The sequence below is a fragment of the Phaeodactylum tricornutum genome, genomic scaffold (genome assembly GCF_000150955.2).
Source record: "Phaeodactylum tricornutum CCAP 1055/1 PHATR_bd_18x34 genomic scaffold, whole genome shotgun sequence".
Classification (NCBI taxonomy): Eukaryota; Bacillariophyta; class Bacillariophyceae; order Surirellales; family Neidiaceae; genus Phaeodactylum; species Phaeodactylum tricornutum.
In genome coordinates this window covers 1-12,811 of record NW_002238022.1, presented here as the reverse complement: position 1 = coordinate 12,811, position 12,811 = coordinate 1, and the positions used below count along the sequence as shown (strand labels likewise).

At 45.8% G+C, this 12,811-nt stretch overlaps 3 protein-coding genes across 3 annotated transcripts; all 3 read right to left on the bottom strand.

Annotated features, from left to right (window-relative positions):
• Window positions 1-867: 867 nt before the first annotated feature.
• On the bottom strand, window positions 868-1,932 carry PHATRDRAFT_bd402 (predicted protein; the record flags this gene model as incomplete). Its single annotated transcript, XM_002176178.1, has 2 exons — window positions 868-983; window positions 1,005-1,932. Coding segments are annotated over 2 exons (1,044 nt in total), but the record flags the coding sequence as incomplete, so codon positions are not given.
• Window positions 1,933-3,664: 1,732 nt separating this feature from the next.
• On the bottom strand, window positions 3,665-6,172 carry PHATRDRAFT_bd1601 (predicted protein; the record flags this gene model as incomplete). Its single annotated transcript, XM_002176177.1, has 3 exons — window positions 3,665-4,486; window positions 4,611-5,609; window positions 5,705-6,172. The coding sequence occupies 3 exons, from the start codon at window positions 6,170-6,172 to the stop codon at window positions 3,665-3,667; spliced, it is 2,289 nt and encodes a 762-aa protein (XP_002176213.1).
• A 2,954-nt stretch (window positions 6,173-9,126) lies between these two features.
• On the bottom strand, window positions 9,127-9,844 carry PHATRDRAFT_bd1600 (predicted protein; the record flags this gene model as incomplete). The annotated part of the gene is made up of 2 exons (XM_002176176.1): window positions 9,413-9,844; window positions 9,127-9,385 (listed from the first exon to the last, which is right to left on the bottom strand). The coding sequence occupies exons 1-2, from the start codon at window positions 9,814-9,816 to the stop codon at window positions 9,127-9,129; spliced, it is 663 nt and encodes a 220-aa protein (XP_002176212.1). The 5' UTR covers window positions 9,817-9,844.
• Between the last annotated feature and the right edge of the window lie 2,967 nt (window positions 9,845-12,811).

Genomic DNA, 12,811 nt, shown 5'->3' with positions numbered 1-12,811 from the left:
AAACTGCAGTGATACGTATGAAGTGAAAGATGGGCGTCTTGCGGTGGAGTTTGCGGATTTGTTTGTCGAATCAATCCCAGATGACAATGTCCTTCTTCTCGAAAGGAATTTTGTCAAGCTCTACAACGAAGCTTCCAATACTTGCAATGAGCTCTACGAACGAGAAATGCTTGAAGCCAAGTTGGTTTCTTGGGAAGTAGAGGTAAAGAATTCGCTGAACTTTACGAAGCTGTTGTGGGAGGCCCGTGTGACTTGCACTGGCTGCTTTGACATGGAACCTTTGTTCTATTACAACGACTTGCCAGAAAGTGCTCGGAACCTTGCTACGGCTATCAAATACAAAAACTTCACAGAGAAAATTCCTGTCTCGCTTATAGAATTTTCAAGTCCCTTTGGAGTAGCGACAACAACAGTACTGGAAGCCGACGGTCGCAAACAAATGTATATAAATACACTTGATGCGATGACCGGAGAAGTGGTGGACGCAGTCACAGTCCGTGTGCTCCCTGATGGGCTGCTAACACAGTCGCCAGTTCCTCCGCCAAATACCTCTACGGATGACAGAATTAGCGAGGAGCCCTCTCCCGTCAATATTGCTTCATCAACACCAAATGCAAGCCCATCAGTTGTGCCCACTACCACTACAAGCATTCCGCAATCATCAGCACCATTCAGTGAACCGTCGTCATTTCCAGTGTTCCTGACAGCAAGTCCAACCACTATGCCCCTTGCTCCATCAAGTGTTCCACCTTCGTTTGTCCCGTTGAGTGAACCGTCATTGATTCCTTTGGGACCAACTTTGAGTCCAGTAAATTCACCAATGGATGTTTCAGGTGCCCCACTCACGTCAGCCCCTATGGTAGAACAAGAGCCGTCCAGTATACCTTCATTTACACCTTCATCTATACCGTCAACAATCCCGTCCTTACTCCCCTCATTGGTTCCTACTTCTGTCCCTTCAAATTCACCATCTTCAGCCCCGTCTAAAGAGCCCTCTAGTCAACCATCTACTCTTCCATCCTTGAACCCATCATCGGTACCGTCGTTTGTACCCTCAAGTATGCCATCATTTGACCCATCGTTGTCACCTTCTTCACAACCCTCAGCAATGCCAACTTCAGTGCCTTCAAGATTACCGTCCAGTGTACCATCTACATCATCAAACCCGTCATTGGTCCCATCTTCTGAGCCCTCAAGCCAGCCCTCATCATTGCCATCCTCAGCGCCATCGCCTTTTCCCTCGAGTGAGCCGTCGTCTGGTCCGTCGTCTCTGCCTTCATCTGAACCCTCGAGTGCACCAAGTTCGCTTCCGTCGGCACTGCCTTCCTTACTCCCATCTTCTGAGCCCTCAAGCCAGCCCTCATCATTGCCATCCTCAGCGCCATCGCCTTTTCCCTCGAGTGAGCCGTCGTCTGGTCCGTCGTCTCTGCCTTCATCTGAACCCTCGAGTGCACCAAGTTCGCTTCCTTCGGCACTGCCTTCCTTACTCCCATCTTCTGAGCCCTCAAGCCAGCCTTCATCATTGCCATCCTCAGTACCTTCGACTCTTCCATCAAGCGCACCGTCCTTGTCCTCCATTCCATCATTTGAACCTACATCAATACCTTCTACAGCACCAACAAGCCAGCCTTCTGTGTTTCCATCTTCTGTCCCTTCTTTTGCACCATCAAAAGAGCCCTCAAGGCTTCCATCATTGGCACCTTCAACTTTACCTTCTCTTTCCTCTATTCCTTCTGTTACCCCTTCTGTAGCTCCATCAGCTGTGCCTTCTGGTGAGCCCTCATTTGTTCCATCTGGTGCACCATCTCCAGCTCCACCAGGATCCTCATGGACATTGGAAAACGCTGCAGTAGCCAATGGTTGGACTGATATTACATATGGCAACAACCTATTTGTAGCTGTCTCTACAAGTGGAACAGCTGACCGTGTCATGATCAGTAGTGATGGTATTGTCTGGACCAAGCAACTGAGTGCATCAACAAGCAATTGGTGGGGTATTGCCTTCGGAAATGATATCTTTGTTGCAGTTGCCTGGGGTGCTACCACAAATGATGGTGTCATGACTAGCTCTGATGGTATAACCTGGACAAATCGAGTGAGTGCCAGAGCGAACAACTGGTATGATGTTGCATTTGGTAGTAACACATTTGTTGCGGTTGCATGGAGTGGAACCAATGATCGAGTCATGACTAGTCCCAATGGCATTGACTGGACAAGTCAAGTGAGTGCATCAACTGCTGAATGGTATGCTGTTGCATTTGGTAATGGAGTATTTGTTGCAGTTGGTGACGGTACCCAGGCTATGAGAAGCATTGACAATGGCATTACTTGGACACTTGGAGAATCATATGATAAGATGGAATCACGTGATATAACATTTGCCAATGGACTGTTTGTTGCTGTGGGGTATGCACCCCGTGTTTTGACAAGCCCTGATGGCATTACATGGACAAGTCGACCATGCCCTGCAGGTAGCTGGCAAGGTGTGTCATATGGCGAAAACACTTTTGTAGCAGTGTCATCAAGTCGTGATGCCAATTGCGTCATGACAAGTACTGATGGAATAACATGGTCCTCCAAAACCAGTATTGAAGGCTATGACTGGAACAGTATCACATTTGGTGGTAATACCTTTGCTGCTGTAAGCATCAGTGGAAATGTTATGACAAGTAGTGCAACAGTGTAAATGGCATTGAAGGAACTCTCCTGGAAGAGAGCAATACTGAAAAACTAAATATAACTGTAGGATCTACACAACCAAAAGGATCTGTATCCTCTAGAATGTTGGTCCAAGACCATTCAAATCCTCCACCTTGTTACCCTAGTGTGAAGGGGAATCCCATAGTAATTGTGTATATGTGGCAATCCAAAATTACCCCAAAATGGCAATTTTGGCCTAAACTAGAAAACTGCAACAATAATGGGCTACTAGTGTCTATTCTAAGGGGAGGGAGAACCCAGAGTAGTACTTTCATACAATGATGTATATAATCTATCCAAAAACTCCGCCTAAGTAATTACTCTGAGTTCACTATCCGACATGTAAGTAATTACTCTGAGTTCACTATCCGACATGTAAGTAATTACTCCGAGTTCACTATCCGATTTTGTAAGTAATTACTCTGGGTTCACTGTCCAACAACATAAGTAAACCCATTTGGTTAACCCGGAGAACGATAGTTCTTTTCTAATGCAATAAAATCTTTTTCAAATCCTTACTAATCTAAAGTGACGCTGTGAAAACACCCTACCGAAACACCCGCCTAATCAAGATTTCTGGCTGGCAGTAACAACAGTGTATGTTGCAACATCCAAACGTCACTGTCCGTCCGACCTTTCCAAATTTCATCCTTTGTTGGTATCTGAAAACAAATAAAATTTGCTCCATTGATCACTTGTAGAACTAGGACATAGTGGCTGACAATAAGTTTGTAAACATAGGTTGTTCCGTCCATTTTTAAGGCTACATTAGCCAGATCACAGTCAATTTACACTGTTTGCGTGCAAGGACACTCCAATGCCATATTGTATCCTTTTTTAAAATTGTGCGTATCTGAAGCAAGAAAAATACTCATGGCTGATCCAAGTTAACAAACAAGGAAACTCTAGAGACGTCATGAACATGTAGAGAGATTCTTCTTGACCCTAGGGAGCTCCCCGTTTTCTAAGAGACAAACAAACAAAGCAAGGACAAGGACGCTGTGACAATTCCACCTCGAAACGAAACTGCAACGTACGATGAGGTGGACTGCGGTGTACTGCTGGAGCCGGAATCGGTAGTCGGGACGTCCGAGGAAGCCGTGGGTGCAGCCGCCGGGGAATCCGTAGCCGTAGGACCGACGGTTCCCGTCAAAGGACCACCGTTGCAACAGTAGTCAATCACGTTGATACCACTATCAATAAAGGATACCACAGTACTAGGGTTGCAGCCCTCGGTTTCAAGAGGGTACCAAAAGTCATAGTACAGTGGGTCGAGAGGGTACCAAAGGTAATAGTACTGTGTATCTTCGTTGGCATTTCCACAAGTGTAATTTTCATCTTCCAACAGAACAAGGTCAGGGTTGAACATGGTGGAGCTGGCACCACATAAACTGCAAATAGGACTGGAGCTTGGACATTCACAGAAATTGGCTATACCAGCCGTAACGTTTCCGCAAGTGCTGGCACCTGCGACATCGTTGAGCTGCGAGCAGGTTGTTAAGGCATCAGGAATGCTCTTGTCGGCCGCGACAGCCGGGACATCTTCTCCATTCGGACACAATTTGCACGTGTCTGTTGCAACAACTGGGCAGCCACAAATGGAAGCTCCAATTGTTTGGAATAGCACACAATCTTGTGAGTCTCTGTCGACAACTCCGAATTCGGATGCTGCGTCAATACACAGAAGGCCGTCATCGTAAAATGCGGTATGATCGGGGTCACGACCGTCTGGACAAACGGGACAAAGTTTGCCCCCGGTTGGGCTCGGACAGTTTCCTGCAATTTGCTTTTGAAACGAAAAAGAGAGGAAAAGAATGTGGTAAGACACGAGGCATACGTAGGCAAGCCGGCTCTCTTTTTTTCCGTTGGCGCGAATTCAAATGTTGCATAGTCGACTTTCGAGCACGTACTGAAATCTCAAAAGTGTAGGTGTCAACATCGTCGGAGGAAGATCCCGTGACCATAAAGAAGTACCTCGTCCCAGCAACCGTATCAAAGGTCACTTCACTTCCGGAGACTGATAAAAAGACGTCGTCGTTCATCGCGACGCACATTAGGTCGCTACATTCTCCAGAGTACACAAACAAAATAGAGTTTAAGTTTCCGGAAGTCCGGCCGGTTACACAGCCGTTCGCATTAGCGGTATAGGTGTACCATTCTCCCTGGTGTTCTCCGTAGTTCAGGAGGCCACATGATTCTGCCTGGGCGTTCACTTCTGCAGTGGCATCTCCTGTATTACCGCTGACCGTAAACGGCAAGGCCGTAATGACGCTAGCTGAATCACAATTGGTAATGTTCGCAATTGCTGGGAAGTCTCCGTTGAAACAGCAAAACTCAACGACATCGAATCCTGTCTCAAAGTTCACAAGGCTTGGACTACAGCCTTGCTCAATGGGGTTGAGCACAGCCGAGGCTCTAATATCCGCTTCGGCATCCGCGCAGGTGTACGGAACGCTGTCCAGTGGAAAGTTGAACAAGAGGCGTTCAGGATTTGGATTGGTTGCCGTTTCATCGCAAAGACGACAGGGGCTTGTCCCGGGGCAGCCACATTCAGCTGCGAACCCGGCGGTAACGGCTCCACAGGTGTCGACTCCGTCAAGACTGTTCAAGGTTCCGCATGTCAGGCTTCCATCGCCGAAAACGACCAGATCTGGGTTGGCAACGTCCTCTCCACCGGGACAAAGTGGGCAAGATTCTTGAGAGGTGGGGCATCCGCAAATAGTGGTTCCAGCGATTTGCAAAATGGCGCAGCTTTCCCCACCGTCATTGAGAATTGCGCCGGCCACCGCGGCATCGGAACACAGCGTCTCTCCATCGAAGAGAGCGCCGGCAGCCGGCTCGCCACCGTTGGGACAGACGGGACAGATTTGGTTGGCAGAAGGATTCTCACATTGTGTAGACGTAGAAGGCTGAAATGAGACAAAAAGGATGAAGATGGTTAGATACAATTCCAACGTAGGGTACAAAAGAGCGTCAATCAGCAACGCGAAACCACGCAACTTACCGCAATGGTGAAAGAAAAGGGCCCAGCACTTTCACCCACAAAACCAGTGACCAGGAAATAGTAGGTTGTTCCAGCAGTGGCTTGAAGTTCCACGAGACTGTTGAGGTTCTGCAAGGAGATGTCGTCGGTCATGGCTGTACACATAAGCGCACTGCAAGTCCCCGTATAGACCGACAGGATGGGGTCGAGAGGCGGCGTCATAGCATCACTTGCGGAGAGACCAATGACTTCGGCGTCCAAGCAGCCGTCTTCTTGAGCCGTGTAGGAGAACCAATGTCCCTGTACGTTACCAGCGGGCACGATTCCACACACATCGGCTCCAGCTTGCGCTGTTGGGCTCACCAGTTGCGTATCTTCCAAAACTCGAAACGGCAAGCTAGGCACGGCGTCCGCAACGTCACAGGTCGGCGCTTGACCCGCTGTCATGCCGAACGCAAGAAGGGCTACGACGGAGCGAAGTATAATCATCGTTCTCGAAAACAGCAAAATGCAGCAAACGGAGCTTTCAGTGTTGGGTCCAAGACTTTCTATCTTATCAATCTATCAATCGTCCTCACTGTCAGTTATTGGGCAAGGGATTGTGTTACCGTTGGAGGGGAATTGATACCTTACTCTACGACCGAGTCAAACAAGAATCTTGTTCTACTTACGAATCGGCTGTTGATACGACTCCTGGGTCGTCCCTCACTACATCAACATGGGCGTGCCTCATTAATTGAAAGTCACAGTCCTGCAATAATACCAAAAAGACATTTTGCATCGATCTAGAAATGCCAGGAGCGCGCCAGGCGGGCTTTCCCAACGGCAGGTGAAAATAAGTGATATGGAGGCCTTTCCAACTTTGGCAATTGTGCCAGATTAAAATCCCTAAGGAAAAGGGTATCCGGGCGTAGTAAATTTATATATGAATGTATACTTTTATGTTTCACACATATTAATTTTTTACGAATGGAATCACTAAGGAAAACGAGATCTCAGTGTAGTAAGTCTAGTCATGAATATATATTTTATCTTTACGCAGAGATTCATGTTTTACTTAACGAATCCCACTGGGATCCAAAAAGTTGCCACTGAGTTTCAAAAAGGGTTAAAGTTACTCTAGAAAAACCCTACGACAAGCATATCGGGGTTCATTATCCCTTTATCTTGGGTTTATGCTTATAAGTCTTTGTTTTACGTCTTTTTATCGTATCTACTATCCTTTGGTCCCACAGACACGTTTTAGCCCGTTATCGTTGCAGTTTTCTAGTTTATCAGACCCATCGTTCTACGCTGAGGTAACGGGATCAAAGGTAGGGTGATTCGTTGTGATTTGAGTGTTTGAGTGATCGCCAAGTCCGATAGTGCCTGGGGAGGTAAAGCTAAATACCTGGCTCTTCATGTCGTTGTTGAGTCGCCAAAGCCTGCAGAGGCCTGGAATATACTGCCAGTTTCTCGTAATGGTCCATGTGGTAGACATGTTGATCGGTAACTGGGTTTCGTATCCGTCTAACGGTCTGAAACGAGGCAAAATCTCCATGGTGGGACGCTTCCATGGATCTCTTCATCTACCGAAGAAGGTGCATTGCACAAGAATTTATTGTTTGCTAAAAGCTCGGATCCAAGCTTTATCCATGTGTGGATGATAAGTAGTTTGTTTGGATGGAACATTTACTTATACAGCAACAATTATCGGACTTGTAGCAAACGGTAATCGTGGATCCTCCACTCTGATAGATATCAGCCAAATATCTCGTATTATGGGTTGCGACATGAAAATGGTGTTCGTCGCGTTTTATTGAAATGGTTCTCAAACGGTATTCAATATCGATATCACTTATATGGTATTTATGTGGTGTTCACATGTGATGTTATCAGTGATCAATAATTCTCATGTTCACGTGGTGCAGAAAGAACACTGAATGTTGTCGAACCAGCTTACGAAGTTTTTATGAAATTTAAGACAGGTGAAGAAGACGAGAGTTGACCTAAGGGGAGGGGTATCCCAGAGTAGTAACTATATACCTTGCTGTATAAAATTTATCCAAAAACTCTTCCTAAGTAATTCCTCTGGGATAGCAGGGTTTCCCTCTGGGATGTCTAAGTAATCCCTCTGGGATAGCAGGGTTTTGCTCTGAGATATCACCTATTCCCTCTGGGATATCAAATAGGGTTCGAGCTACTCCTCTGGGATACCTAACTTGCTGACGTCCAGCATACAGCTTTCACATTCACAGTCAGCTGTTCTTCCGCAAATTGTTTGTGTCGTGTATTTCCTCTGGGATATCATATCCTTCCTCTGGGATATCATGTATTCCCTCTGGGATATCAAATAGGGTTCGAGCTACTCCTCTGGGATACCTAACTTGCTGACGTCCAGCATACAGCTTTCACATTCACAGTCAGCTGTTCTTCTGCAAATTGTTTGTGTCGTGTATTTCCTCTGGGATATCATATCCTTCCTCTGGGATATCACCTATTCCCTCTGGGATATCAAATAGGGTTCGAGCTACTCCTCTGGGATACCTAACTTGCTGACGTCCGGCACACAGCTTTCACATTCACAGTCAGCTGTTCTTCCGCAAATTGTTTGTGTCGTGTATTCCCTCTGGGATATCATATCCTTCCTCTGGGATATCACCTATTCACTCTGGGATATCAAATAGGGTTCGAGCTACTCCTCTGGGATACCTAACTTGCTGACGTCCGGCACACAGCTTTCACATTCACAGTCAGCTGTTCTTCCGCAAATTGTTTGTGTCGTGTATTCCCTCTGGGATATCATATCCTTCCTCTGGGATATCACCTATTCCCTCTGGGATATCAAATAGGGTTAGAGCTACTCCTCTGGGATACCTAACCTGCGGACGTCCGGCACACAGCTTTCACATTCACAGTCAGCTGTTCTTCCGCAAATTGTTTGTGTCGTGTATTCCCTCTGGGATATCATATCCTTCCTCTGGGATATCACCTATTCCCTCTGGGATATCAAATAGGGTTAGAGCTACTGCTCTGGGACACCTAACCTGCGGACGTCCGGCACACAGCTTTCACATTCACAGTCAGCTGTTCTCCGCAAATTGTTTGTGTCGTGTATTCCCTCTGGGATATCATATCCTTCCTCTGGGATATCACGTTAGGGTTAGGGTTACCTATTCATTGTAACGTTTGCCACTGCTCGGAAAACAACCATTTTGGGACAGACAATTACAGGACCAAATCTTGACCACCACTACAAGGATCAATGCACATTCTGTTGAATTTCCAGACCAAACTGTTTTGTTGTCTCAGAGTAAGTATTCCATTGGAGCTTGCTTCATATATTTAGTCATTGCAACCAACTTGCTGAGATTTACCAAAAACCATCGTGTGTATTTGAAGGAAACAGTATTAACTGTAAAGTAAGAATTTTTAATTTACAATCATGTAAGCCTTTGTCAATTCTAATCATGTAGCCACTTTTGCTCCAACCACAATGCTGGAGCGGCAACCACCTGTGCTTTTGTGATACTGGTAAGAATGGACACGTTCCGAAAGTCACCCGCCCTGTACAGGGGCAGGACTGTTTTCAAAAGCCCTTCGTAGCTCAAACAAATTTCAGGCGTAATTTCCGTCTTGTAAAAGCTCTGTTTGACCTGTTGGTGGTCCATTTCTTCTTTATTGGTTTGTGTTTCAATGGCACGAGCCTGGATTGTCCGGCATCTGCATTGGCTTCCACGTCGGCGCTACTGCTCTACGGAAGCGGCTTTGACGGCCTGACGTTGTTCGGCCAACTTGCTGACTTCAACGCGGGTTTGTATGTCAATGATGATGTTGTATAGATCTCGGAGTCCAATGCGCACTTCGTCGACGCGCGGGTTGTTGGTGGAAAAGACAAGATCTGCGACGAACATTTCGTAGGCATCGGACAAGTTGACGTCGTCTCCCTGATTGTTGTTGGTGCTGATGAGATTGTATGAGTCCGATTTGATATTGTCAAGGAGACTGTACAAGTGTGTGGTCAACACGACGGTGCTGGCGGGGTAACAGAAGGCGTGCTTGCCCGACGTCGCCGCGGATGGGGCAGGCAGCACCGAAAAGGCGCGAGCGCTTTTGAACGTTAACAAGAGACCAAGAGCACCAGAGAATCTCATCCTGTGTTGTTGTTTAGGATTGTTGTTGTTGTTGATGACAACAAACCTGCCGTCTTTGTTCCTGTCAACTTTAGGGTGATTGCACTATTCACTCTGCAACCATTGTGGGGTGCATCTCTTTCGGTTTGCTGGTGTAGACGCTTAATTCCTGTGAATATCGGAATGAGTGTGTACAGTAGCTTAAATTTGGTGCATCTGATTCGGAGTAAGCTTTGTTAGTCCATTGACCAAAACCGTTTTGTTGACGACAGCCGAAATTTGGTTATTGTCGCGTCATCACCTTGCCACGTAGACATGTTCCTCCGGTTTAAGGGGCTGCAGGGTTTGGCTCCTTCACAAGCCTCCATGGGCTAAGTAGCTAGCTCCACTGTCACTGACACTCACTGCCAACCACATTAAAAACACCTCCCATTGCAAAACAACAGAAGCTAGCAAAATGAGTAGTAATGACCACCTTAACAATCATCCCACTGCCATAAATAATCCTTACGCAGCCAAAGGGAAGAAGAGGAAAGAGTCTGATAGAGAAGGACAAACCCTACCCTTACAAAAGCATGGATCACATTTTTTCAATGTTGCATCTAGTAGTAGGACTTTATCCACTAGTCCTGCAAATGGCCAAAACAATCCCTCAGTATCATCCATAGATTTATCCACTGATGAAGTCAACATAGATTCAGACAATTCAGTGTTCCAAGTTACACCTTTTGGACTATACTGCCTCATATGCAAGAAGAAAATTTCTGCAGATCATAGTACCAACTTCTCCAGGCACGTAAAAAGATTCCATGCTGGGTATAGTGGTAAAACTTTCCAGGAACTTCAATTAGAAGTACAAAGAATCAGCAATTCACCTATAAATGATTATTGTTGCGTTGACACACAAAAAATGATGATTTCCTGTGGAGTTTGTAATGAAATTTTCTCAAGACCATCAAGTTTTGAGCGTCATATTGCAAATGCAGTCAAGAAGGGGGACCAATGTGCTCAGGGTAGATCTGTCAAAAAGTTGTGTATCAAAACAATGTGCAATAGAGTGGTTGAAGATTTGTCTAAAGATAAGGAAAAAGAGGTTCCTAAGTCATCAGATCTTCTCTCCTTCAGTGCCATAGCCTTGATCATCAAGCCATTTGTCAGAGAGGATGAGAGTCCTCAGAGATACATTTCCATTTTTTCAAAATATATCAGAAATTCAGCAATTCAGTTTGAAAGCAAAGTCAGACAGAACATTTTTCAATACCGTGAGCTGGAGGCTGGTGAACTTCAGTTAACCAAGTTGCTTCAGATTGCAGAGGATTGGCTGACTCAATATGCAAGGATTGAAGTTGCTGAAGTGCCTGCCAACCTCAGAGCCAGCTTGATACTGTATGAGGGAGTGGAGATCAATCAAGTTGTCCAGAACACTACATTTTCTATGAGAGAAAATGTTAGTGTGTTGAGCAAGGAACTGAAAAAGCTGCTATGCTTCCTCTGGAGACATGATTGTGTTGGAACTAGCATCATTGTCAAGACAAGACAAGAGATCTCTGATCTTCTGGAGTGCAGTGTGTCTTTGACTCAGATCATTCAAGGTGGTCTGATTGGCAAGCTTTTGGTTGATGTCTTACTGGAAAATCCAGCCAGCACAAGTCAATATCCCTTGGGGTGTGTCTATGCTGCAGCTAGATGCTTCCTCATTTCCAAGGGCAAGCTTGTGTTGAGATCAGCTGATACATCTGCTTCCCTAAGGGGAGGGAGAACCCAGAGTAGTACTTTCCTACAATGATGTATAAAATCTATCTAAAAACTCCTCATAAGTTAACCCTCTGAGTTCACAGTGCGACATATAAATATTCCCTCTGAGTTCACAGTGCGACATATAAGTATTCCCTCCCAGTTCACTGTCCGATGTTGTAAGTAATTCCTCTGGGTTCAGTGTCCAACAACATAAGTAAACCCTCTTGGTAAACCCGGAGAACAATACTTCTTTTCTAAAGCAATAAAATCTTTTTCAAATCCTTACTAATGTAAAGTGACGCTGTGAAAACACCCTACCGAAACACCCGCCTAATCAAAATTTCTGGCTGGCAGTGACGGTGTATGATGCAACATCCAAAACCTCACGGTCCGTCCAACATTTGGAAATTTCTAATTTTCACAGTCATGCAACCAAAACAACTTCAACATTCAAATGATAGGCACACCCATTAGGAAGAGGTCTAGCGAGCAACTCCAACAAGCTGCCACGGACAAGGCATTAATGTAGTTGGTGCAGCAATTGTCCGCTTTGGAGGATTTCTGGCCTTTGCAAATGGCAAAGTGGGAAAACGGTACCGGAGTGGAAGATCCCAGGCGCAATATCTTCGACGCGATTTCAAGGAGCAGGGGGAAGCGGCACAGAGGGAACAGGAGTTCCGCAAAAGAAAGTTTGCGACAGGGTTTAAATGATGTCGAACAAAATCGGAATAAGGCTGGGATAAAGCTCAACGCGAGCAGTGTGCGCCAACCGACAAGTTTACAAATACACTACGAACGCTACCACGCTACAAAATGGAGACACTGCTTGCACTTCAGGAACTAAATCAACTAGTCTTTTTAAAGTTAGCATACTGTTACGCATTTTTTTGAGTGTTTGTAGTATCTATAGCTGTTCTACACACATGTTGGTTGTATTTTGATATCTGTTGTATCCTGTACTATTTTTATTGTGGATTCTATTTGGTTTTACTTGTCCCCCACACTGCCTGCATCTGCAACTCTCTTGGTCACTCCCATTATGGCTAGGGAAATGGAAAGCGTTGTTAGGGTTAGGGTTAGGGTTAGGGTTAGGGTTAGGGTTAGGGTTAGGGTTAGGGTTAGGGTTAGGGTTAGGGTTAGGGTTAGGGTTAGGGTTAGGGTTAGGGTTAGGGTTAGGGTTAGGGTTAGGGTTAGGGTTAGGGTTAGGGTTAGGGTTAGGGTTAGGGTTAGGGTTAGGGTTAGGGTTAGGGTTAGGGTTAGGGTTAGGGTTAGGGTTAGG